Source organism: Carassius gibelio, chromosome B21 (assembly GCF_023724105.1).
Source record: "Carassius gibelio isolate Cgi1373 ecotype wild population from Czech Republic chromosome B21, carGib1.2-hapl.c, whole genome shotgun sequence".
Taxonomy (NCBI): Eukaryota; Metazoa; Chordata; class Actinopteri; order Cypriniformes; family Cyprinidae; genus Carassius; species Carassius gibelio.
In genome coordinates, this window is record NC_068416.1 from 21,559,458 (window position 1) to 21,584,978 (window position 25,521).

The 25,521-nt window shown below is 34.8% G+C and overlaps 2 protein-coding genes across 2 annotated transcripts; both read left to right on the forward strand.

Moving 5' to 3' along the window:
* The first annotated feature begins 457 nt into the window (after window positions 1-457).
* fam219aa (family with sequence similarity 219 member Aa) lies at window positions 458-15,401 on the forward strand. The gene is made up of 6 exons (XM_052588639.1): window positions 458-720; window positions 7,352-7,451; window positions 8,847-8,949; window positions 9,076-9,156; window positions 11,080-11,134; window positions 12,257-15,401. Exons 1-6 carry the CDS (start codon window positions 661-663, stop codon window positions 12,413-12,415), a joined length of 558 nt encoding a protein of 185 aa, XP_052444599.1. The 5' UTR covers window positions 458-660; the 3' UTR covers window positions 12,416-15,401.
* A 591-nt stretch (window positions 15,402-15,992) lies between these two features.
* zgc:109965 (Nicalin-1-like) lies at window positions 15,993-24,439 on the forward strand. Its single transcript, XM_052587656.1, has 16 exons — window positions 15,993-16,117; window positions 16,791-16,965; window positions 18,151-18,341; window positions 18,524-18,668; window positions 19,485-19,582; window positions 19,696-19,773; window positions 20,901-21,004; window positions 21,133-21,221; window positions 21,572-21,711; window positions 21,812-21,990; window positions 22,526-22,613; window positions 22,734-22,772; window positions 22,964-23,136; window positions 23,401-23,454; window positions 23,960-24,038; window positions 24,184-24,439. Exons 2-16 carry the CDS (start codon window positions 16,809-16,811, stop codon window positions 24,238-24,240), a joined length of 1,671 nt encoding a protein of 556 aa, XP_052443616.1. The 5' UTR covers window positions 15,993-16,117; window positions 16,791-16,808; the 3' UTR covers window positions 24,241-24,439.
* Window positions 24,440-25,521: the final 1,082 nt, after the last annotated feature.

Consider the following 25,521-nt stretch of genomic DNA (forward strand, 5'->3'; position numbering starts at 1 on the left):
TAAAAGTCATGCAAAGGCGTAATTTAAGCAATCATGTCTAATACACCACAAGATGGTGATAGCGACCCTTTTCACTGACAATTGTCTTTCAAAAGTTTCATAAAAGCCCACACATACAAAACGTCTTTTTATGAAAAACAAGAACAACAACGTTGCCACTTGCCATTTTTTTAAACTTGATTTACAAATATAAAACAAAACCACAGTATTTAACACAACAAACAAATCATTCATTTAAACTATAAAGGTAATATTTTAGCACTTGTAGAAGTTTTACATTGTTATGATAACATTATCTACACGAGTACCATATTTAATTTGCCAATAATACAAAGCTGGTTTTGATGTGCAAATCTACCGCATATTTCAGTTTATCTGGACTCTGTCGTTTTCGCCTGCACGCTCTTATCGAACTTTCAGGCTTATTAATTATTCATCTCCACGTCATTATGGGAGGGTCCCGGACCCGGAAGTCAGATGTTGCTGTTGCTGTTGAGTCACCCCTGACTGGTAATAGGCAGATAGCGGAAAACAGCTAGAGGTGATGCTGGAGAGCTTGGCATCTTTGAACCGTCCCAGAGAGGGAATAAATGTGTTTTTCAATTAGGATATCACCTCGAGCATCTGTGCTTTACTTTACAAGACTGACGTTTTATCAAAATGATGGAAGAAATTGACAGATTTCAAGTGCCACCGGTAAATCCAGAGATGAAGCTGCTGGTGAGTATCACTCACTCGCACTACGTAGAGAATAACACTGTGTACCTTTACAGGTCGTGGGAAATGACACTGTGTGAGAAGACTAGTAATTTTGTATTACCTAACCGAACCAGGCTGCTCCACAAAGGTCAGGCACATTAACTTACCAGATGTCATCTAAAGGATCGGTGGGGTTATTTAGACAAAACCGACATATCTATGCTGATACTATGCCAGTTGCTATGGTAGGCTACTGACATGTACTCAGTCGCGTTTATGTTTTCGTAAACCTGCCTTAATGAGACCCAAATAAATCACTCACAACACAAGTTATATACTGATGATGATATAATTTTTTTGACGGACAGAAATGGATGTTTGTTAATAGCTGTCCGATTCGTGAATATTACGTTCTTTTGAATCGGAGCTTTTCAATTAATCGGTCTTCTTGTTTACTGAGTTTGAATCAGGTCGACTCCCTGTGTATCGCACTGGAAAAGACGCTTAGGCTATTGTTCAAATGAATCGCCGAGAACCAAATGATTAAGTTCACTTTAGTGATTGTGTGGAATTGTTACTTTACAAAACCAAATAGCAAAATTTTAGCATATTAACTGCTTTGCAATGGTTTGTTGTGGTAATATCAGGACCACGCAATGATGCGTTATGATGACGCAAACCGGTCTCTAAATGTTTTTATTGTTTTAAGCTTAAACTGAATTAGAATTTGTACATTAAATAAAATTAAAGTAAGAATAACACAAATACTGTAAAATTTAAGTTGTAATTACCGTCCTTGTGCTTTCATAGAAAGAATACAAGCCGTAAAGTACTTGACTTGAGTAGATTTGCACCTGTCAGCCCAGTCAGACACACACATCTTGAATTTCCTGAATGTATTATTTGTTTCAGAGCTTGTGTAAACACATCGATTTCCAGTGAAGTAAGTATGTTTTCATTCAGTTAGTAGGCCTGCATTATCTGGCTGGACTGAAGTGTGCACTTAAAAAAATGCTGGACTGGTGAGATATGGCCCGGCTTGATAATGTCATTCCTTTTTCATAGGCGCCCCACTATTCCCAAAGTGGCAAAGACCCAGCTGTTACTCTATACAACATACTGTGCTTTCTCATTGCAATTCATTTTTCTGTGGACAGAAAATGACATACACCGACTGCAATATGTCTCCATCCTTTTATGAATTTACTAGTTATTGGCTTTCTGATTTGTTGTACCATACATAGATTAAGTTACATAAATAAGAAAAAATGGCCAGTTTAATTTCAGAATGCCATGTGGATAAAAAGAGGGCTGCAATAACAGTTAGCTGCCACAGCGCTTGTCGGTTTGTGGTGACTGTAATTTTGCCAGGTAGGCGATTTTCTAGGATCAGCATCTTTTGTTGGCTATAGAAAACATACTTGTCGAACAAACATTGTCCTGACACAAACCCTAACCAGTAAATACCCCTCAGAAAATACCCCATCCCACCCCTTTAATTTTATATAAATAAATTAAAATATAGGGCTATAGAATATATATGTTGATAGTGTTGTCAAAAGACCCGGTACTTCGGTACCAACTTGGTACAAAAAAAATGAAAATGTGTTGGTACCAGGTGTCTTTAAGTTCTTGATGCATACAGTGCTATAATTTCTGCGAAGCAGAAAACGCAGACAGAATCTCAAAATACAGTCATGAAAATTAAACTTACATTTTAATATGGACAGTCACGGAATTTGTCAACGTTAGCATAAATTAATCAAATCAAATTTCCATATGGACCAGTATCTGTAAATGTTAAGCCACAAAAGTTGGTTGAAATCTGAATCCTGCATGTTCTTCGCGTCTCGTCTCTGTGTGAATGAATGAATTAATGGTTTGTTTACTACTGAATACTGAAATTTTGGTACCGTGACAACACTATATGTTGGTTATTGTTGATATTCTGATTAACCACTATCATGGTAGTCACCTTATGGATCATGCTTGCTGTGACTGGTCCAGAGTACATCTTGTCATGTAATCCCACCAATCCTTTTTATCACCTCAGCTGTGTCAGCATTTGCTCATCTTCATCTCCTTCATCAACCAACATCACCAAAATGCCATATTGACAAAACATGTGGTCAGAAGGGGCATAAAGGTCCTGGAGTTCAGATCATAATGTCCCACACGATGCCATTAATATATATTAATATATATTTAATCTATAATCTTTTCCCGTTGTTAAAAGTTGACCTCATTGACATTCATGAGGATGAACATTAGTCCTTGGGAGAGATTTTACACGAGACCTACAGGTGTACAATGTGTCAATGTGTCAGATTCATCATAGTAACCTTGTTTTTGATGTGGTTCTGTAGATGTGTGAAACTTGCTCTGCTCTAGATCAATTCAGACTTGCTTATGTGTTTCAGTTCCTATAGATTTCTGATCACCTTGTAGATCAGCTTTAAACAATGAGACCAGAGATTAGGGTTGCATCAGATTGGGTTGTGTATGTTCTGAGGCTTGGTTTTCTCCAGTAGATCTTGCATACATTTCACGGGCAGTTGTACATGTAGCTGGAATATGCATGACTTTAATGTTGTTCTTTGTGGTGTTGCTCTGAGATTTGTGTAGCATGTGTAGTCCAACAAAGACTCAATAACATTGGATTACTCAACAGAGTCCTTTGTAGACCACGAAGTACAAAAACAGATAGCATTTTTACATTTATGTTGACGTGCAGCATTACCTTGCTTTGAAGCTGTATCCTGATGCTCGAAAAAATGAAAATTACATTGTGGACGAGCAACAGCTGGAGATAAAGATGAATCACAGTGGACTTTATGCCCAGCATATGACTAGATGCTTCAGGAGCTTGATGGTATCCTGCTATTACCCACAATCCCCTGCTGGTCTCTTTAGCTGGTGCTGAGCTTAAAGGGTTTGTGAGAGCCCTGCCAGGCCTACAGCTGGCACTATGCCAAGACTGAATCAGTGGGCAAAGAGGTTTCCTTCAATAACAAGTCTACTTCATGTTTGTTCCCCAAGTGGATTTCTTTATGATACAGATCTAGTGACCCCTCCAAAGGTTTTAGCATCTTTTATTCTGCTGACATGAGCTAAGCATATTTGTTTTGTTAATGTTAGACAATTGATATAACATTTTGATACTGATATTTTATATTGCTAATAGGTGCTTAGTGGAAAAGTTCATAAATCATATCAATGTTATTTTAGTATTATTTTTACATTATGGTATCATATATGTTTTTATAGTCATTTTAATTTGCTATCATTTTTATATTTTTTCTTTTGATTTTAGTTTTAGTAGTTTGTGCTATATTCTTTTATTTTCCTTGTTAAGTTTTATTTTTCCCCAAATATCTCTGTATATAGTAGTCTTTATTACTTAAATAATTTATTATATTTTATTGTATTATTTGAGGATATATATATTCAATCGACATTGAAGTGATCAGTATTGTTGTATGGACTTTTTTCATCTTTCTCTTGAAAATATCCCATATGGGGTTCAGGTCAGGTATATTGGCCGGCCAATCAAACACAGTAATATGGTTAGCAAACCACTTGTAAGTGATTTTGGCACAGTGGGCAGGTGCTAAAGTCCCACTGAAAAAGAAAATAAGCATCTCCATAAAGCATAAGGTGCTCCAAAGTCTCCTGGTAGATGGCTGCATTGATTTTGGACTTGATATAACACAATAGGCCAACACCAGCAGAAGTCACGGCAGCCAAATCATCACTAACTTCAGAAACTTCACATTTGACTTCAAGCAACTTCGATTCTGTGCCTCTCCTTCAGACTCCAGACATTGATTTTCAAATGAAAAGCAAAACTACTTTTTACTTTTATTTGAAAAGAAGGCTACCTAACCAATTTCTAGCTCCCAGTCAACAAAAAAATTTAATATGCTTTGATACAGCACTCTGTGAACAGCCAGCCCTTCCAGTAATGGCCTTCTGTAACTTACCCTCTTTGTGGAGGGTGTCAATAATTGTTTTGTGGACCATTGTCAAGTCAGCGGTCTTCCCTATTATTGTGGTTTCAAAGAACAAGCGATACCCAGAATTTATACTATTGTCATTGAATGAAACTCAGATGTAAATATTCTATTATTTTGAAATACTGGATTACTGACTTTCATGAGCTCTCTCTCTCTCTCTCTATATATATATATGTTTATGTGTGTATATATATATGTATATGTGTGTATATATTTATATATATATATATATATATATATATATATATATATGTGTATGTATGAAATTATATAGTGGCCTTTATATTTTCATATTAAGGGTTTCATTATGTTTGGGTTTCTGTGGCATCAGAATGTTTGAAAACCCTTGTGTGTCTCAATTCACAGCATTCTATCTACTGACCAGATTGTTTGTGGTTTGAAGTTTCAGTTAATCATCTGGTATGTCATGAACTTCACCAAAAACATAGCATTGCTATAATCGCATGACTCTAGGGGCTCATGATGACAGCCCAAAGACTCTCAGATGGCCACATGGGCCTCATCCAATAAAGGCAGGCTTTTTAGGTCATAATAGGCGCTCTGTTGGAATAGGCAGTTTGGGTGTGCTGTCAACATTCCTCCAACAAGCTCCCTCTGTTCTGCCTCTCTCCATCCCAAGTGATGTCACAGAGCAATCTGACCCTACATATTGAAGGCTTGAGCTACAAAAAATGCTTGGTGTCATGCGAGCCAACTATGCAGGAAGTACCGGCGGTTACTATGACAGCTAGAATCTCCCTCCTTTCATCCATCTCTTCACCAAACAGCTGTGCAGAAAAGAGGTTGTGTAGAAGATAGGGTGTGTATTGGCTCGGACTTTGAGTAGTAATAAAAGCTTGTTGTAAATTTTATATTGTACAAGACCGTAAGATTTGTTTATCAATCTGTCCAATTTCAGTGCCATTATATTTTCTAAATGAAATTAATAAAAAATCAAGACTTGAAATATTGTAAGAGACCTTTAACTACTAAACATATTTTACTGGACTGTCATACTTTTAATTTTAAAAACTATTTTTTTTGTAATACTGCAGTTTTGTTCAGAAATGTTTTCAATAGATGTTTCGGAAACACTTTACTTAGCCTTTATGTATAATGCAGTATAAATGTTTTTATGCATTAATTATGCCTTGTAATGAACGTTATAATGTATTTTTATAATCTTATGAATAATGTAACCACAGTTAATACACAATAGCTCGGTTTTACAGACAGGGCTTAGGTTAAGCTAGGTTTAGGCCATAATTCAGTTAGGACATTTAAGTAGCTTTTATTAACATGCCTTAGATAATAATGCTACTGGTGTGCATCTTGATACTTAACAATGAAACATTTTAAATTCAGTCAGTGCAAGTTTATTTCAGTCAATGAAACCAGGGGTATAACACATATCAGTTAATTGTTAGACTATTCATTTTAAATCCGGTTATAATTATTTACAACGACAAGATATTATGAATAATTATAATGCATTATACCCTTTTCAATAACCTTTTATAATGCATTCTACATAAATGTTTTAAATGGACAGTTCACAAAAAAAGAAAAGAAAATTCTGTCATTATTTACTCACCCTCATTTGAGTCGTTAGAAACTTTCCTTGATAGACTTTCGTTCATCTTCAGATCACAAATTAAGATTTTTTTGGTGAATTCTGAGAACTCTCTGACCCTCCATAGACAGCAAGGATACTATCGTGATTAATGCACAGAAATGTAGCAAGGACATCTGTAAAATAGTCCATGTGACATCAGGGGTTCAACCGTAATTTTACGAAGCTACGAGAAGCTGCGCAAAGAAAACGTATAAAAAAATTATACGTTATACGTCTGTCTACTGAACATAAACAATGCAGATTATGTTAATTACATTCTGGGTACACTCCAAAATGGCGAAAGACGTGGAAAAGAACGCTTGAATAAATTATGTTGTTAATTGTTTTATTTTCACACGAAAAGTATTCTTGTAGCTTTGTAAAATTACGATTGGAATTTTTTTTTGTTGCATAAATCAGAAAATACTGCTAACCATCAGAAAAAAAAATATTTTCACGATGTTTTTAGGAATAAAATCTTGTATAAATTCAGGCAACATCTGGATTCATCTGATAACCAGTAGCTTTACAGTACATTGGGAGTTTTCGACTGCACAGTCCCTACATCTATCTCTGCTCCCAGAATCAATAAATCGCTGGAGCACAGCTGTGAAAGCAAATCTGAGACGTTTTGAGAGAGATGTATTAAAATGACCCGTTCTGGTGACAACATGGTGACATTGTGCTGACTCGTGTTATTTCACCCAACCCCAGCAAAATCAACACCCTTGATACACGGCCTGTCTCACCAGATGCCATTATTTACAACCGATTTGGCTGTCTGTTTTTCATCAGCACACCGAGCATGGTTGGAGTTTAGTACCAGAGGGATCCATTCTACATTACACGCTTTCAGATTTGAAAGGGTTTTCTCGATTTGCACTCTCAATTCTTATTGAATCTACAACTTTCTTGAGATCCATTTGTCAGCTACTCGATATTGGAATTGTGTTGTTTTCTCATGTAGTGAGAATGTAGTGTTGCATCTACCTGATAAGTGTGATTGTGTTCTTGTCTCCAGGATCCTGCAGCAGCGTCTACTTTGGAGGCTGAAACAGAAACGAGAGAATCCGAGACAATTGCCATCAACTACAAGCCCTCTCCGCTACAAGTGAAGATAGGTGAGGCCCTTTGAACTTATGCCATATCGTCACCAGTGTAATTTGTTCATTTGAGTGTAAAAACGACTGTATTGATTTTCCCACTTGATATTGTGATTGTGAAGCATACGGTTTGGAGCGAGAGCTAAGAAGCGATTAGCAGAGGCCGTGTGAAATGGATGACCGTGGTTTTCGATAAGCAGGAGTGTAATGAGCCTTCAAGTCTGAATGTTTCTCTCAGATAAAGTATCTACAGCTCATTAAATACAATTGTTGAACCTTTTTGGGCTTTCCTTTTCTAATAAGAAATTTGAAATATGAGCATAATAATTTCTGTGTAAAAAACATCCTTATGTAATTCTTCAGGTTTCAAAACCATCTAAATAGTAATATATTTTTTTAGATTTACATTTAGCTTTAATTTATTTTTATTTCAGTCATTTTAGTATTATTTCAGTTATAAATTTCAGTTATATAAAATTAATATTTCAGTCTTTTTTCTATTTTAGAGTTTTTCATCAAATATTTGTATTTTTTTGATTGCAGTGTCATGTGAATTATTTAAAACAAATTTCAATAATTTTAGTCTTAGTTAAAAAAACATTAATGCAAACATGGCTATCTATATTGTAAAAAAAAGACTTGAATTTTTAGGAACTGTACCTTTCCACACACAAAAAAAGAGATAATTAATAATATATATATATATATATATATATATATATATATATATATATATATATATATATATATATATATATAAATATATATATATATATATAAATATATATAAATAAGAAAAATTAGTCAATTTTCCCCCAAATAACAGAAAAAAACAACAACAACATTGCTTATTGCTCAGTCCTCTCTTCCGCTGTCTCTTTCTCCTATCCTGCATCTGTATCTCACATCACTCTCTGTTCACTGTTGCTTTGTTTGGGCATCCTGAAATACAGCATTTTCTGTTGTTAATTAAACTTCACTTTAAAGTCCTCCCTCTGACAGTCTTATTACTTATTGCACCACAGAGAAATCTCCCACACACACACACACAGATCAATGTGTGTAAGTCACACAGAAGTCAAGCTCAGACTTCACGCCTGAAGAAACAGTTCTCCAGCCAGAGAACCACGCAGAACGGAGAATATTAATAAGACTGTAGTCTCAACTCATGATAAAACTTTGTGTGTTGCCATGGTATTTATCTGGATTCAAAAGAACTGCAGTTCATGGAATTTATGCAAAGACGACTCAAGTGTTCAGTATGCAAATGAATATGAGAATGAAGACCAATAACAATTCCGTATGCAAATATTACAATCACACCATCGCTGTTGATTACATTTCGAATGCTGAACGTTCTATCAATAGGAGACTTACGATATGTGATTTGTTTTGAATTTGTTCTTTCGGTAGAGAAACAGCGAGAGCTTGCGAGGAAGGGCTCGGTGAAGAATGGAACTGTGGGTAGTCCCGTCAATCAGCAGCCCAAGAAAAATAACGTTATGGCCAGAACAAGGTAAAGTAATAACTTTATTCTTTAATTTATCTATCTACCTACATTCACATTCCCATTCAGGCATAGATGTACATGTTTGATTGAACTGGTCTGTCAGTCTCTTCTATTTTTCTACTCTTATTACAGGTTGGTTGTCCCTAATAAAGGCTATTCATCCTTAGACCAGAGTCCAGATGAGAAACCGCTTGTAGCACTGGACACTGACAGGTATTCACACTTAAAACCTCATTCTGTTATTCTCTGGGAAGTGCTCTAGAATCCTTTTGTGAATACTTCTGAATGCTTTACTTCAAGGGAAGGATTAGAATGTATCAAATGCTGAGAAATGGTAATAAATCCTCTAATTAAAGCTTTGTGCCATTTTCCTAGCAGACACAATGCCAGCCATCTCCATCTGAAAAGGACCTGACATTTAATCAAATACCAGCTAATTTTAAAGCGAGTAAAGCTGGTGCTCTTAAAACTGCTGTGAAAAATTGACAAAGCATAAAAGATTTAAAATGAATGTGCTTTTCTGAATGCAAAGCCAGACACCAGCTTTGGCAAAATGAATCAATATTTGCTCTTACAAACAAAAGCAAAAAGTCACTTCAGAGATTTTCTCACCTAGCAGAGACCCCCATTAAATATGAACAAAATTGTCTAGAAAGGCAGAAGCAAGTGTCATTATCTTATATCGTCTTAGTTTTATTACAGTTTAAACGAACTGTTCTATTTCAATATATTTTAAAGTGCATTTTATTTCTGTAATGTAAAGCTGAATTTTCAACAGCCATTACTCCTGTCTTCAGTGTCACATGATTCTTCTGAAATCATTTTAATATGCTGATTTGTTGCTTAAGGGATTTTTAAAAACTGCCAATAATAATGTTATATAAATAAATTTTTTAATAAAAAAAAAAAACAAAAAAAAAAAACAATAGTGTATGCAAACATGCGTACTGTGATGCATTTACTTAATGATGTGTTTACTTATAAAAATGAATCTGTAAGAGTGAATTCTATTTAGAAAAATTAGTGTAAAATACAGTTTTTTGACCTCATTTGTTGTCCTTTTAATACAGATTAAAAGCATGGTTAACCCCAAAATGAAAATTCTGTCATCGTTTACTCACCATTTTCTTGTTCCAACCTGTATAAGTGTCTTTTGAACACCAAAGAAGATATTTTGAAGAATTGTTGTAACCAAACAGCTTGTTGACTTCTGGTTACCAACATTCTTCAAAATATCTTCTTTTGTGCTTAACAGAAGAATGAAACTCATAGATGTTTGTAACAACACACGGATGAGTAAATGATGACAGAATTGTCATTTTTTTTGGTGAACTGTCCCTTTAAAGATTTCTGACATGCTCTTAGTGCAGAATCACCATTTACAGTATAATTCTCTAATCAAGATTTGCCTTGCTTCTTAGTTTCCTGCCCTGAGAGTTGGAAAAAAGCAAGAAAACATGTTTGTTGACAGAAGTCCAAAGCACTTGAAATCACCGGTATCATTTGTGTAGCCCAAACCCTTCTGTAATGTGATGTGTCGCAGTATGTGTTCAGCCACAATAGCGTGGTTGCTGTTCGGTTCAGATGATCAGGCACAGCGTGCAGCGTCTCACACAGATGGGTCTCTTAACTTAATGCTTTCTGAGCTGCCAGCTGTCTGCTGGATCTCTGTGACCTCAGTTGCCTGCAGTTGTGATCAAGTCATCTTTTTGGTCACTCGTCGTTCATTGTCTCTCTGGTTCTCTTTTTCCAATTCAGCCTCGCTAAGTCTCTGTATGTAACACTCATTCCCTGACATTTAGTACGCACACCCACTGTCTGTCACATGCTCAGGCGTTCTGGCCATCACATGCTTGTACTAGTTCCTGTCATACTTATTCTTGGAAAGCATAGCTTCATTGAAACAACTTGTAATTACTGCTCCGGACTGTTGCTGTTGGGTTTTCCTGATAAATTCATTTGGCTGCAATGTCATCTACACATTTTCTCTCTCTTTCTTGCTCTACTGTGACTAAACAAAGTCTCTTTTGTAAATATTACTAGAAATATTATAGGCGTATTATATCGTTGGTCTGTAGCTGTTTGTCTGAAATGAAGGTGCCCGATTGTGACTGTTTACATTCTGTTGTCTTTTAGTGATGATGACTTTGATATGTCCAGATATTCATCATCTGGATATTCCTCAGCCGAGGTAAGATGTCTAAAGGACCAGGTAGTTATGCATTGAAATAAAGCCACTTAACTATTTGAACCCTTTGCCGTCTCATTAAGGCAAGGCAAGTTTATTTATAAAGCACATTTCATACACAATGGTAATTCATAGTGCTTAACATAAAAGGAAATAAAATAATCATATAAAATAAACAATAATACAATAAGACAACAATAATACAAGGAATTAACACTTGTAAAAATTATTTAAAATATTATTTAAAATGAATTTAAAACAGTTAAAAATGGAAATGATTATATCAAATTTTTTAGTGCAATCAGTTTGGACGTAGCACAGTGCTCATTCAATAAATGCACAGCTAAAGAGATGAGTTTTGAGTCTGGATTTAAATGTGGCTAATGTTTTACGATCTGATCTCCTCTGGAAGCTGGTTCCAATTATAAGCAGCATAACAGCCAAAAGGGGACTCCCCTTGTTTTGTGTGAACCCATCGTATTTCTAACTGACTCAATCCTAATGATCCGAGTGCTCTGTTAGGTTTATGTTCAGTGAGTATATCTGCAATGTATTTTAGTGATTTATAAATGAGTAAAAGTACTTTAAAATCAATCCTAAATGTAACTGGAAGCCAGTGTAAGGACCCGAGGACTGGAGTGATATGCTCAGATTTTCTGGTTCTAGTCAGAATCCTGTCAGCAGCGTTCTGGATGAGCTGCAGCTGTCTAATGGTCTTCTTGTGAAGGCCGGTGAGGAGACCATTACAATAGTCCACCCTGCTGGTGATAAAGGCATGAACAAGTTTCTCTTGTCTTGACTGGAAACAAAACATCTAATTCTAGCCATGTTTTTGAAGTGATAGTATGCTGATTTAGTTACTGCTTTGACATGACTACTGAAACTAAGGTCTGTCTCCAGAATCACACCAAGATTCTTGATTTGGTTTTTAGTTGTTAGACCCCTAGAGTCAAGGTATGCATTAGACTTACACTGGTCTCTACAGTACACCATTCAAATAAATTAACTGCTAATTCAGCAGCATCTTTACAGTAGCATATATAACTTTACAGTAGCCTATATATATATATATATATATCCATAACTTCGCTGATAACTAATCATTTTGTTATTTTTTTCCTATAGCAAATAAACCAAGACTTGAACATCCAGCTGCTGAAGGATGGCTACAGATTGGATGAAATCCCAGATGATGAAGACCTAGATCTCATCCCCCCAAAATCAGTCAACCCCACCTGCATGTGCTGCCAAGCCACTTCCTCCACAGCCTGTCAAATTCAGTAACCCCAGCCTCCCTTGAACCCCCCAGTCCCAACCCTGTGGGTTAAGCTCACAGTTAGCTATAGATTAACTACTAAAGAACTTAAAAAAAAAAACAACAACAATAGAATGGATGTATTAAAATTAACATAAAATAGTGAAATGTAATGAATGAAAATGCACAAGTATGTAACTGTCATTGGTTCCTCCTATGGTAGGATGCGAGTCTTTGTATCACCAGAGGGCGCTAGACTTAGGTGTGAATAGCTTTAAGATGCGCTGAGTTGTATATACATGCATGGTGCAACAATAGAAGAATACAACTGCTTAAATATCTTTTAAAATTGAACAAAACTGAACATTTCATCCTTCTATAGAATAGTTTTCCCAACATTTTTGGCTTTTGGCCAAATGAGAGATCTGTCACATTTAACTTAATAGGCCTACTTACTTGAGAAAAAAAAGCTGAAAGAGTAATATCAGCAGACCTTATGATTTTATTTTTATTTTATAACTCCGTTTCTGTTTTATACGTTTTTCAAAGGAAAATCAACACTTCAGTTTCTTTCCCCGTTTTGGGAGTGCCTGCTCTAGACGCTTTCTGATGTTATTAGGAAAGATGTGCTTGTTTTCTAATGAAAGGGAATATATAGTGACCGGGTGAATTTGTTTCTCAGATCATTTTCATTGCAAACTTACATATTAATATATTATGAGTAGCTTTGTAGCAAACACTAATGAAGGGAATACTCTTAAATTGAGATATCCATACCGGAAATTATAAACACTTAAATGTTAGTTACTTAAGATGTACCTCTACATAGGACAAACAAGATAATCCGGTACAATTTCCTGATTCAGTGTGTTTCATTTTTGAGAGCTCTTTGTTTCGAGGAACGTTGTGATTTATTAGGAAGGGAAGAAAGCTTGTGTTGATGTAATAGCAGCTGCCAGATAAATATTCCATCATCTCTGTCATTAGCAGGACAAAAATACTATACATTTAGTTTAATTAGCTTGTGCCAAATGCATAAAATGCATTGTTCCTTTATTTTATAGATGGGACATGCATGAAATTCCTACAGCCTGCATTCAAAATCAATTTTACACTTTAGTGCTCTCGTCTTTATAGTAATTTTAAAGTGCAATACCATTTTGTGAGACATTAAATGTAGTACTCTGGAATAGGATGCTCTGCGTTTGCTGTTTTGCTTCAGTGGGATACCTTTCCTTAAAAACGTATTTATTAATTCATCTCAGCTGTTTCATTCAGTGACCAAATCACTATCACTTCTAAAAACACTCATAGTATGAAGGTCCTTGCATTGATTTGAAGACTGCACTGTGCTCTACAGTATTTGTGTCTTCTTTTTGTCATGCAGCTGTTGTTTGTTTTGTGCAGCTTTAAGAGCACTTTATTGTCTTGCGTGTATATCGTCACTCAGTTGTCATTGCCAGCTGTATTTAGATGTAGTTTCACCAAGCACAACCTAGTAACACTCCAGTTTTCATCTTATTTGGCAAATTAAAAGAATGTATTAAGAGAGATTACAATATATAATAGTATAGAAATCTAATATTTTGTTTCATACACTACTGTTCAAAAGTTTGAGATCATTAGGATTTTTATTTTAAATGTTTTAATTTTTTCAGGAAGACTGCATTAAATTGGCAGTAAAGACATTTATAACATAAAAATATTTCTATTTCAAATTATTTTCTTTCAACAACTATGGAAACATTTTTCCTGCCATGGCAAAAATAAATACGTTAATTGAGACTTTTTATCACACAATTCAGACATTATTGCAATTCAGTTTTTTTCTTGCAATTTTTCCTTCACAATTTCAACTTTTCTTTCAAAAGAATTGTATTGAGACGTAAAAACAGTCTAAATTGTATAATCAAAAAGTCGCAATTACCTTTAACAATTTTTATCCTGTTGATGAAACGAGCTTCCATCGTTTACTACATTTGCATCATTGGAATAAATTACATTTTAAAATATATATTCAAATAGAAAACAGTTCTTTTAAACTGTATTAATATTTCACAGTATTCATCTTTTTACTGTATAAATGCAGTCTTGGCGAGCATTAGAGACGACTTTCAACAACATAAAAAAAAAAATCTTGCCAACCCCAAACTTTTGAACATGATGTATGAATTGACAGGCTTTTTGTTTTAAATATTGTGTATTGGACTCACAAATTTAGAACAGTGCTATGTCATTAGCCAGTTACATATTTTCTTTTTACTGCTTCTCATATGGATACAAAACACAACATCTCCCCAAGACCATATCCCAAATGCTTATATATATTCATTATAATAATATGCAGACAAATATTTCCTACTACACTGCCGTTTAAAGGTGCATTCACTCAGTATTTTGTGTATGTTGTGTCATCGACACCAGCATGAGCATTACACAAACGCCAATGCCATTATTAATGTACTCCACAAAAGAAAATGTCCTCTTATGGCCATGTTTCAGTGGTATAGCCCTTAGCATAGCAATAGTTAACCTACAGAATGCCTGTTCAGTAGACCTACCCTAAAGTAGATGGAGAAGTCCTCTTAAGACCGCCATCTCTAAGCTGTCATGCTACTTTACAGACGTGCCGTAAGACCGACAGATCTGTGTTGTGATGAATGAAGATGTCTGTCATCCCGTGTCAATGCTTTGGTTATTTGGTTCAAGATAAAAACTCTATTGTGTAACGTCTAATTCACTTTCTGTTGCTACACTGAAGTGGAGTATGCCTTAAGTAAAGCTATACAATGGGTCATGCTGTTTATTGTTGGCGGTATGTTTTTAATTTATTGGTATACAGGATTTTGTTTAACATTTTGTATTTTTAGTCTATTTTCTTTCCTACATTTTCTCCCCCTCTGTCGATAAATATGATTGTAAAGACATGAACCGTTTCCACAGCAGTATTTATTAATGTTTGTTGTTCTGTGTAGTGAAACATATGAGTAAATACATCTGAAATTACAATTGCAACACCCTTGTCCTGCGTATTATTATGCATATGCATGCTACCAGAAAAAAAAAGTGACTTGATAGAATTTCTGTACTGAAATTTGAATATTGAAATGTAATTAGAAAACACAATGTTTATGAAATAAAATGGATAATAATTTATCTATTTTAATCAATTTTAATACAAATAATTTTTTATTTTTATTTTTTATAAATGTATTTAAAAGGGGTGAATTGGTGGAGATAGTGAAGGAAAAGCAGTGTTCAAAATATCAACCATTTTCAGTTACACATTAATTGAGTAATATATATATATATATATATATATATATATATATATATATATATATATATATATATATATATATATATATATATTGAGAATTATATTATACTAATGGGAAAATAGTCATAAAACAGAGTGGGTAGGTGTGTCAAAACTTTTGACTGGCTCATCTTCAACCATATTTCTTCCAATTTTGGTGTCTAGAGTTCAGTGACTTAAAACAGGGAATTGTAACAACTGGAAAGCGGGGTGTGGAAGTGTTGTAGGTTGTGTGGGATTGGAGGAGAGGACTGATTAGCCTGGCTTTATCCCGTCTGGGCCAGATGGTGCACTAGGCTTACCTGCGGGCCTCTCTAAGCCTTGTCCCGGCCATGCTTCGGACATCACATTCTGCTCCGAGCACAAGACAGATCGTTTGACCAAACTGAGGAAGACCTAACGTGGACTTTGGGTGAGTTCCAGTTTCAAACTAGGGCCATGTTTGGCCTAGTACTGCTATAATATCTCATTACACCTATTGTATGTATTTAATCAAGTTTTACACATGGCAGCACATCTCAATATAATTAGTATATTGATGTGAAGTTCTAAGGCTGCAGTCGATACTCAGCAATTACTGTTACCATTTGTCCATATTCTCCATAACTTACACGATGCATAATACTGGATCTTTTGGATACAAATTTATTTTTGCTGTTAGATGTATTGCTGTTCGTAACCCTGGAAGACAACTAGTCATAAGGGTGAATTATTTATATATATTCTGAAAGCTGAATAAATAAGCATCCCTTTGATGTATGGTTTGTTAGGATAGGATACAATATTTGGCTGAAATTAATTGAGGGTGCAAAAAAAATCTAAATATTGATAAAATCATGCTTAAAGTTGTCCAAATGAAGTACTTAGCAAAGCATATTACTAATCTAAAATTAAGTTTTGATATTTATGGTAAGAAATTTACTAAATATCTTCATGGAACATGATCTTTACTTAATATCCTAATGATTTTCGGCATAAAAGAAAAATCAATAATTTTGACCCATACAATGTATTATTGGCTAATGCTACAAATATACACATGCAGCTTAAGTTGTTTTTAATATTCCATCTTGCATTTTTCATAGACATCTTTTAGGACTCAAATGTGGGGTGTCAGCATGAGTCTTCAAACCTCAAAAGTGGTGGCACTTCTGCTGCTGTCAGTGCACCTCCTGCATGCGTCTGCCCTGCCAGCTGCGTCCTCTTATGAGTTCAATGCATACAGGATGCAGCAATACAATTTACATCAGGACAAACATGGTAACAGGCAAAGTTTACACAAAAACTACAATTCTGTCTGCTATTCTCTTATTAAGACTGATTTTCTTTCCTCTGCCGAACTCAAAAGGAAATACTGAAGAAGCTAACCCAAAAATTGTGGTGCCCACTGAATTACATTCTATGGACAAAATGCACTGAAACATTTTTCAAAATATCTCCATTTATATAGCACAGAAGAGAAAAGTTATACAGGTTTGGAATGACATGAGATGAGAGTGAGGAATAAATTACTGCATCATTTTTAGTTTTACTAAATTGTAATTATAAAATAGTCATAGTGTATCTTAATATCTATAGTTGTGCATTTACATCAAAACATTATTTGCTCATTTCTTTCCCAATAATACTTTTGTCACTGGATGAGAAGAATAAAAAGTGAAAAATAAATTTAGTTTTTAATCCCATTTTGTGAATCCCATTTCTATTTTTAAACTTTCTATTCATCAAGGAATCAACATTAATATTAAGTAGCATTTTTTTTTTTACATTTAACTAAAAACTCAGCTATATATTTAAAGTATATTTTATATATATATATATATATATATACATATACATATACATATACACACACACACACACACACACACACACACACATATATATATATATATATATATATATATATATATATATATATATATATAGATTTAAATTGTAATAATATTTCATAACATTGCTGTTTTACTGTATTGTGGATCAAATTAATGCAGCATTGGTGAGCATACGAGACTTAAAAAAGACAAGAGACTTAATAAAAAAATCTTGATTTCGAACTTGACTGCTTTTGTCAGACTAAAATGGAAGAACACATCAAACACAATGCATTGTGGGAAATAGGCAGTATGCTATTTCAAACTTTGTTGAATTCAGAACTGAATACTACTCATACTATTCCTCCCATAGAAACATAAGGTCAAAATAGTAAGAGTAGAATGCAGTTCTGAATTCAGCAATGGCTTTGATGTATTTTTTAAAAGATGCTGAACCACAGAATTGAACTTGAATTGAATTCTGAATTCCTTACTGATTTAGACAGACGTGAAAAACACTCCATCTAATTTCCTGTTTTAATTAAGAATGCACTCATTTGAAAAGGGCACACACTAATTTCATTGTATCAAAGGTGATCATGATATTTAGACTCTGACCTTTGACCCTCAGGTTGCCGTGGAGCTATTGTGGTGGCAGAAGCAAGATCAGCTGTGGATACAAGTCTGACTCGCAGATGTGTGATCATGAAGCTGCCTGATTTCTCCACAGAGCGCTACCTAGAGGCCAAAAAGCAGAATGCAGCAGCCCTTTTGATACTGCTACCCCAAAACATCTCTTCAGTACCAGAGGATATTGTGCAGGTCATTCAGGAACATCTCTTGCAGTTATGCACAATTACGTTTGATGTATTGCTGTTGATTCATTGTTTCTTCCAGTAACTGTAGGTTATCTGTGATCAATGAAGGAAGTAGATTACATTAAATACCTCTCAATTCCCCAGCTTGGTCAACTAAAGGTCAGAAAATGAATTTCCTGTCTCTAGGGCTTTATGGTGGCTGAATCTCAGGTCCTGCAGAAGGAGACCCTCATGCCTGTATATGTGGTCCCAGAGGACGACCAGCTGCTCTGTATGTATGAAGAGGTCACTCAGGCTGCAGCAACTAAATCTGCTTCTGTTCTAGTGAGAGGTGAGAGGGACACTGCGGAGTACAAGTAATAAAAAAAAATAATAATAATAATATAACACTTTGGCTGTAACTGCTGTAGCCACTCGCATTTACAATTATGCATTATAGTATGACATATTTAGTAAAACATTTGGGGGGGGGGGTTATTTAAAGTTTTATTCAAGTTTGATTGGTTAAAGATAAAATACAAAATAATAATAACTAAAAATATCATTGTAGGTGCATGTGAGTGAATGACTTGCCTAACAGAGCTAAAAAAAAATTACACCATTATTAATTAAACACCAATGCTAAGTAAATATTAATGCTGTGATTTAAGATTCAAAAACAAATTCTAAGTAATACATTCGTGGAACAGAAAAGAGATTTCTGCATTAATTTTTCAAAGGCAATGGTTACTATTACCTCTGCATCTAGCTGATTTTATTTAAATATTTAAATTGATTTAAAAAATGTATTTATTGAGATGGTTTAGAATTAGCATAATTCTGTTTAATCTGTTAAAAAGTATGAACGTGATTAAAATATGACATGAAACAAGCAATATACAATTAAAATGAAATATTCAAATTTTCGTTGTTTTATTTATTAGTACTATTACAGAAATCTTACCTGTTTGATTTGTTTTGTTTTTCTCGGTTTGTTTGATTTTTGTTTTAGTTTATTAGTTAGAATAAAACTGTGCAATCCAAATGGAAATTATATATGCATTAATTATACATACATAAATCTTAGGCCTACGTATTTTTGGAGTGTACCAAGCGCTATACTTTGTAAATATTCATAGTCGTGTGAATCATCTTTCTGTTTTCTCAGTTCTCCGTAGTATCATCACCACTACTGCCTTCCAAATATTAGCAAGCAACAACTCCCCCATCAAGCCTATTACTGATACCACCATCATTAGTTTAGAGGTGAGAATGACATCTACCCACACACAGCAACTCTATCCTTTTCTCTACAACGTAATAGCGTTTGGGCTATAATTAAACCTGTCAGTCAAGTCGATTTATTGCTTCATTTCAAGGGAGTACTTCCTGGACTGGGAGAAGACCCACCCACTATTGTAATTACGGCCCATTATGACTCGTTCGGTCTTGCTCCTGTAAGTAACACTTATTAATGCCCACACACACACCCAGCACAACTAGACTGAAACAACCTTCCTGATCGTATATTTATAAATGCTTAATCATTTTTTTGGTCACATAATACATCACACTCCCCCCAAACATGGTTGGGAATGATTAATGTATGTTTTCAATTCACATGGTTCACTTGCTGTGGGAACTGACCTTTTCAAACACCTTGATTAGAAAAATTAACTTATTCACATTGCCGGCCTCTCAAAACCCAACCAGGGAAAACTATATTGAATTTAGTGTTGGGAACTGACAAATGTAATTCAGAACTGCCAAAGCTTTATTCAGTGTGAAACATACAGTACTGTATATCAGAATGAATGATTCATTTTAGTGAATCAAAAACATGCAGCACAACAAGTCCAATTGCCAAAAGAATGAGTCTTATGAGTCAGTTCTTTTTAATGACTCAAAAAAAAGATGCAAACTATCCAATTCCTGAACAAATACTTTTATGAGCCGGTTCTTTTTGGTGAATCACAACCAAATCAAAAAAGCATTATCAATGTAGTATGATTTGCAACTAATGACACATAGGAGTTGGTTCTATTTTGTTAACCAGAAACATACAGCACAATTAATCAATTTTTGTATTTTATTGAATCATATCTATGCAACATGACTAGTCTAGTCCAACAGATTCCATAACCAATTACTCTTTGACTAAAAAATAAATTGGAAATCTTGATCATCGAATTCCATATGATTCCCATGTGTAATAGAATTTACAGTATGCTTAAATACGGTACATTTAATTTAAGTACCAGTAATGATACTGTGGTAATCTTGTAATCACAGCAAAGCATTTTATTATCACTGTGTTTTACGGGTACGGATGGTAAAATTTCCCACTGGTAATAATGAGTTTTACAGTCACTACCTGGCAGATCACATCCATTGGTGCTTCATAAAGTGAAACAATGTACTTGGCTGTATGCTTAGTATATTGCTGATACTTGAGCCATCTCTTATTTACAAAAAGAATTTCACATACTTTTAATTCTTAAAGTATGTGAAAGGGTTTTTATTTTCCCATTTTAGTGTGTTTTATTAGATTGTATGTGTGGGTGATCCGTTTATGTGTGTTTAGTGGCTGGCGTATGGTGCAGACTCTAATGGCAGTGGCGTCACCGTTCTTCTCGAGCTGGTTCGACTCTTTCATCTTCTCTACAGCGACCCACGAAGCCAAGCTCCGTGAGTACTTTCTGTAGTTTATAAACTTAAATGTTTGTGTTAGGAAAATGAGTAAGAAACTGGTAACATGAACACAGTAGCTTGTATTACCTGATTCATATTCTTTTTTTTTTATCAACATTTTTTAGGTACCATCTTTTATTCTCCCTGACTGGTGGTGGTAAATATAATTTCCTGGGCACCAAGCGTTGGCTGGAGGAAAATATGGACCATGCAGGTGTGTATTCTTGAAACATATTACACTCCCAAAGTCAAAACATTGTCTTTATTTTTACAAAATTATTGTAAAAATAAAGATTCTTTATTGGCATCTATGGTTCCATAAATAACCTTTAAAATCTATGGAAACTTTGCAATCAAAAAAGATTCTTTATAGCAGAAAAAGGTTCTTTAGATTTATTATAATGTTCTTCACACTAAGAAAAAATGGTTCTTTTAAGAACTGTTTTCTGAAAGATTCTTTGGGATCCAAAAATGGGTCTTCTATCGCACTGTAAGAATTATGCCCTAAAATAAAAAAAATAAAATAAAAACACCAAAGTTTGAAGTCTGGATCTCTCTTTACAGAATCTAGCCTTTTGCATGATAATGTGGCGTTTGTTCTATGTCTGGACTCTCTTGCCACTGGAGACGAGCTTTTCCTACATGTTTCACGACCACCTAAGCCTGGAACACCTCAGTACAGCTTTATTCAGCAGCTGGAGCAGGTTAAGTTGAATTGCAGAGTTGCATTCGGTTGGTTTTGAAGTTAAATGTTGATTATCAGTTGACCCTCTTGTACATCCTTTTCCCTTTCTGTGTTTTCAGATCATCTCTGCCAGGTTCCCCTGGGTTAGATTTGGAACTGTCCATAAGAAGATCAACCTGCAGGAGGCCACCTTGGCTTGGGATCACGAGCGCTACGGAATGAAACGTATCCCAGGATTCACTCTGTCGCACATTGAGAACCCTAAATCAGAGCTAAGAGGATCAATACTGGACACCATGTGAGAAGAACCTAACAAATGTTTTCAAAAGTTTTGAAAATTCCATTCTGGAACTTCTGTCAGATGTAGTAAATGAATTAGCCACTCCATCCCACCAAAATATAGAAATAGAATTCCTGCATGATAAATGAACAACTGAAACCTGCTTGAAGCTAAATGTGGTGTAAACTTGAATAATCTGCTTTAACTTAGCTTCCTGATTCACATTTAATGGCTGCATTTTGAATGTGTGAAATAATCGACTGGTGGAAAGAGCTTCAAAATCTTCTGACTTACTGATTCAAAGTTTTATTATTATTATTATTATTATTTTTTACTAATTTAGTGATATCTTTCGAGTTACATGTATATTTTCCAGTGCCATTCCATAATGAATCTCCTTTCGTACCTTTAAGACTTCTTTAATCCTTGAAAACAAGTGTGAATTAAGTTTTCTATCCAATGCGGCTCTGTTAAAGCATATACTGTATTTCAGAATACATTTGAAATGATAGATGCACTGCTTCTCATTTCACTGTTATTTCTGGCTGTTCAGGGCACAGGTGGACATCAGAAAACTCAAGCGGAACACCGTTATTATTGCTGAGTCCTTGGCAAGATTCATGTACAATCTTTCAGACAAGGTGAGGCAAACATTTGGAGTGTCTCACCAAATGTATACGTTCTCGCTAACTTTGAAAGCACACACAGACCAATTTTGTCTTTGTTTGCACTTTTCATTAATACATACTTTTTTTCTGTAGGGGTCTGCTAAGGACATGCAGGTTTTCAAGGGCAGTTTGGTAAAACATTTTTTTCTGCTCTGTTGTTCATCAGGCTAAAGAAACAAGTCTTTACTGTCGCTTTTGATCAATTTAATGTAACCTTATTATATAAATGTGCTAAGTTTTTATTAATTACTGACCCTAAATGTCTGAACTTCACTCATTTTATAAAGTAAACCTAAAACTGTGCACCCTTATTTGCCATGTAGGATATTCAAGACTACCGTTTGTCTGCATTGATGACCATGATAACGTCTGTTCCACGAGCCGTTCAGCTGATGGACAGAGAGCCAGAACACACACTCCTGATCAGCAGCCTGGAGCAAGAGTTCAAACACTATCTGCGGCAGGTCCATAGACACACATTCCACCTGGACCGCAGGTACGCACACACAGACACGAGCAAAATATTTCACCTCATCAATGGCCTGGAGCAAGACTTCTGTAGATGTTTTACAGATGCAGATTTCAAAGACGCAAAAATTCACAGAGCCAGCTTTCATTTTTTTTTTTTACCTTGCCTGTAGCAAAAGTTCAAACAATGTTTACCAACACACTCTCTGAAAACAGCAAAACTACAAACACACACCCACCCAAACACACACCGATACAGACACATTTAGCCTGTTTTGTCTGACTTTTCTAGGGATCCTGAAATCACATTCTTTGATCAAATGAAACAACCAATGATGATGTACAGGTGAGTCTTCTCATTTGTTGTTTTGAGGCTTTGAAGATGGTTTTAAAGTCACCCTGAAACAGCATTAAAAACCCTTTTTACATTGGTAATATGGTGCATTTCCAAATGAAACAAGACATTCAAAAAGAAACTTAAATAAGATTAACTTAAAATCCCTTGTTCTTTTGTTATTGTTCTATTTTTTTTTTTTTTTGTTCCTTTGGCAAGTTTAGTTTTTGTATTTTCCAATTTCTACATTCAGTGTATTAACTGAGTATATTTGTTTTTATTTTTGTTTAATAATTTTTTTTATAATAAACAATGTATTCATAACTAAAATGAATTAATTTATTATTATTTTAGAAAGAGTTATTCTGAAATCATTTAAACATTTAAATGTATTCTAGTGCAAGTTTTTTTCTCTCTCTTGGTAAGTTAGTTTATTTAGTTTGTTAATATTTTCCTTTTTATTAATTGTCATTTTACTATTCATTTTAATATTCACATTTTTTTTGTTGTTGTTTAGGGTGAAGCCTGCCACCTTTGACCTGTTTTTGGGTGGTTGTATAGCTGGATACCTTGGAATAGTTTATTATGCAATCCAGGTGAGCCGTGGGTAATGTATACCAAACTAATTAGAGAGCTGTGGTCAGGTTAGAATTGAAAGTCTATCAGTAATCAGAATCTGTAATCCCATATTTCTTGAAAGTGCTTGGTTAATTTATTTTAATAATTTATTTTTGTTTGCAGACCTTTGGCAATGTCTACACTAAACTGAAAGCAACTGTGAAAGCCAAGCACCAATAAACTGGAGTAAAGCAGACACATCAAAGAACCAGTACACAGAGATGTCTAAAAAATGGGCAATGCAATGCCTGTGAGGACTGAACATTTTTGGAATTCACGTCTAGAATTTAAAGTGACTATACCTTGTATTTTATAATTCCCTTGCAGTCTCTTTCTGTTTGATTACCTTTTTTAAATTAAAGATCACTTCTCTCTTTTAGTAGTTGGTTACATTCTGCAATCAGAAATCCTTTTGGAACTTGACTGTATGTTTACACTTTAGTCAATGAGGGCAAAGAGACAAAATTAAATTAAATATGATATGTCAGGAGTAGAACGGAACTCATGGATAAATTATGAGTCACTTAAAAAAGGAACCTGATGCCAAGTAAGAGTGAGCGGGACTGGGTCACCTATATGTAGTGGAATTATTGTCACTGAACACCTATATGAAAAAGAAGCTTATGAAAACCAGTTGATAATGTTTCAAAGGATTAATATAACTTGTTTTGTTAAATGACTGGTCACTCAAAAAACGAAAATTTAAACTCAAGTTACCAATATGTCAACGCATTTGTTTTTTAATTGGAACGGATTTGGAGAAGTTTAAGATTCTGTCACTTGCTCATTGGATCCTCTGCAGTGAATGGGTGCCATCAGAATGAGAGTCCAAGCAGATGATGAGATCACAATAATCCACAAGTAATACAGTCCATCAATCAATGTCTTATGAAGTAGAAAGCTGTGTTTGTAATAAACATATCGATCATTAATTTTTCATAATATTGTTTTCTCCAGTGAAAAAGTCATCTCGCAACAGATCAAGCACTGTTTAGAAACAAAATAAGCCCAAAACAAATATATAGATGGATTTTATCATGATTTATGGCCAAACACACATTTTTTTTTCTACTTCACATGGTGTTAAAGCTGCAGTAGGGAACTTTTGATGCTCTAGCGGTTAATAAACAGAACTGCTTGTGTCTTGCGGAAGAACATCGTAGCCGGAACTACTTCTCTCTGTTTATGTCTATGAAGAATCACAAAGGTACTGGGTTACTCCGCCGCGGTACCCCCGAAGCAATCTAAAATAGTCAGAATATAAACACTTATTATAGGTGCACCCTAGTGATTCAGGACAAGCCAAAAACACGGTTTGGAAAATGGATTCATGGTGTACTCGCTTATTATATTAAATTTTTCTACATTTTGAACACAAACAAAGTTACGGACCGCAGCTCTGATTGGTTGTTTTTTACCGGGCGCGATGGAGTTTCTGCAAATGGCAATAGGACCACTGGG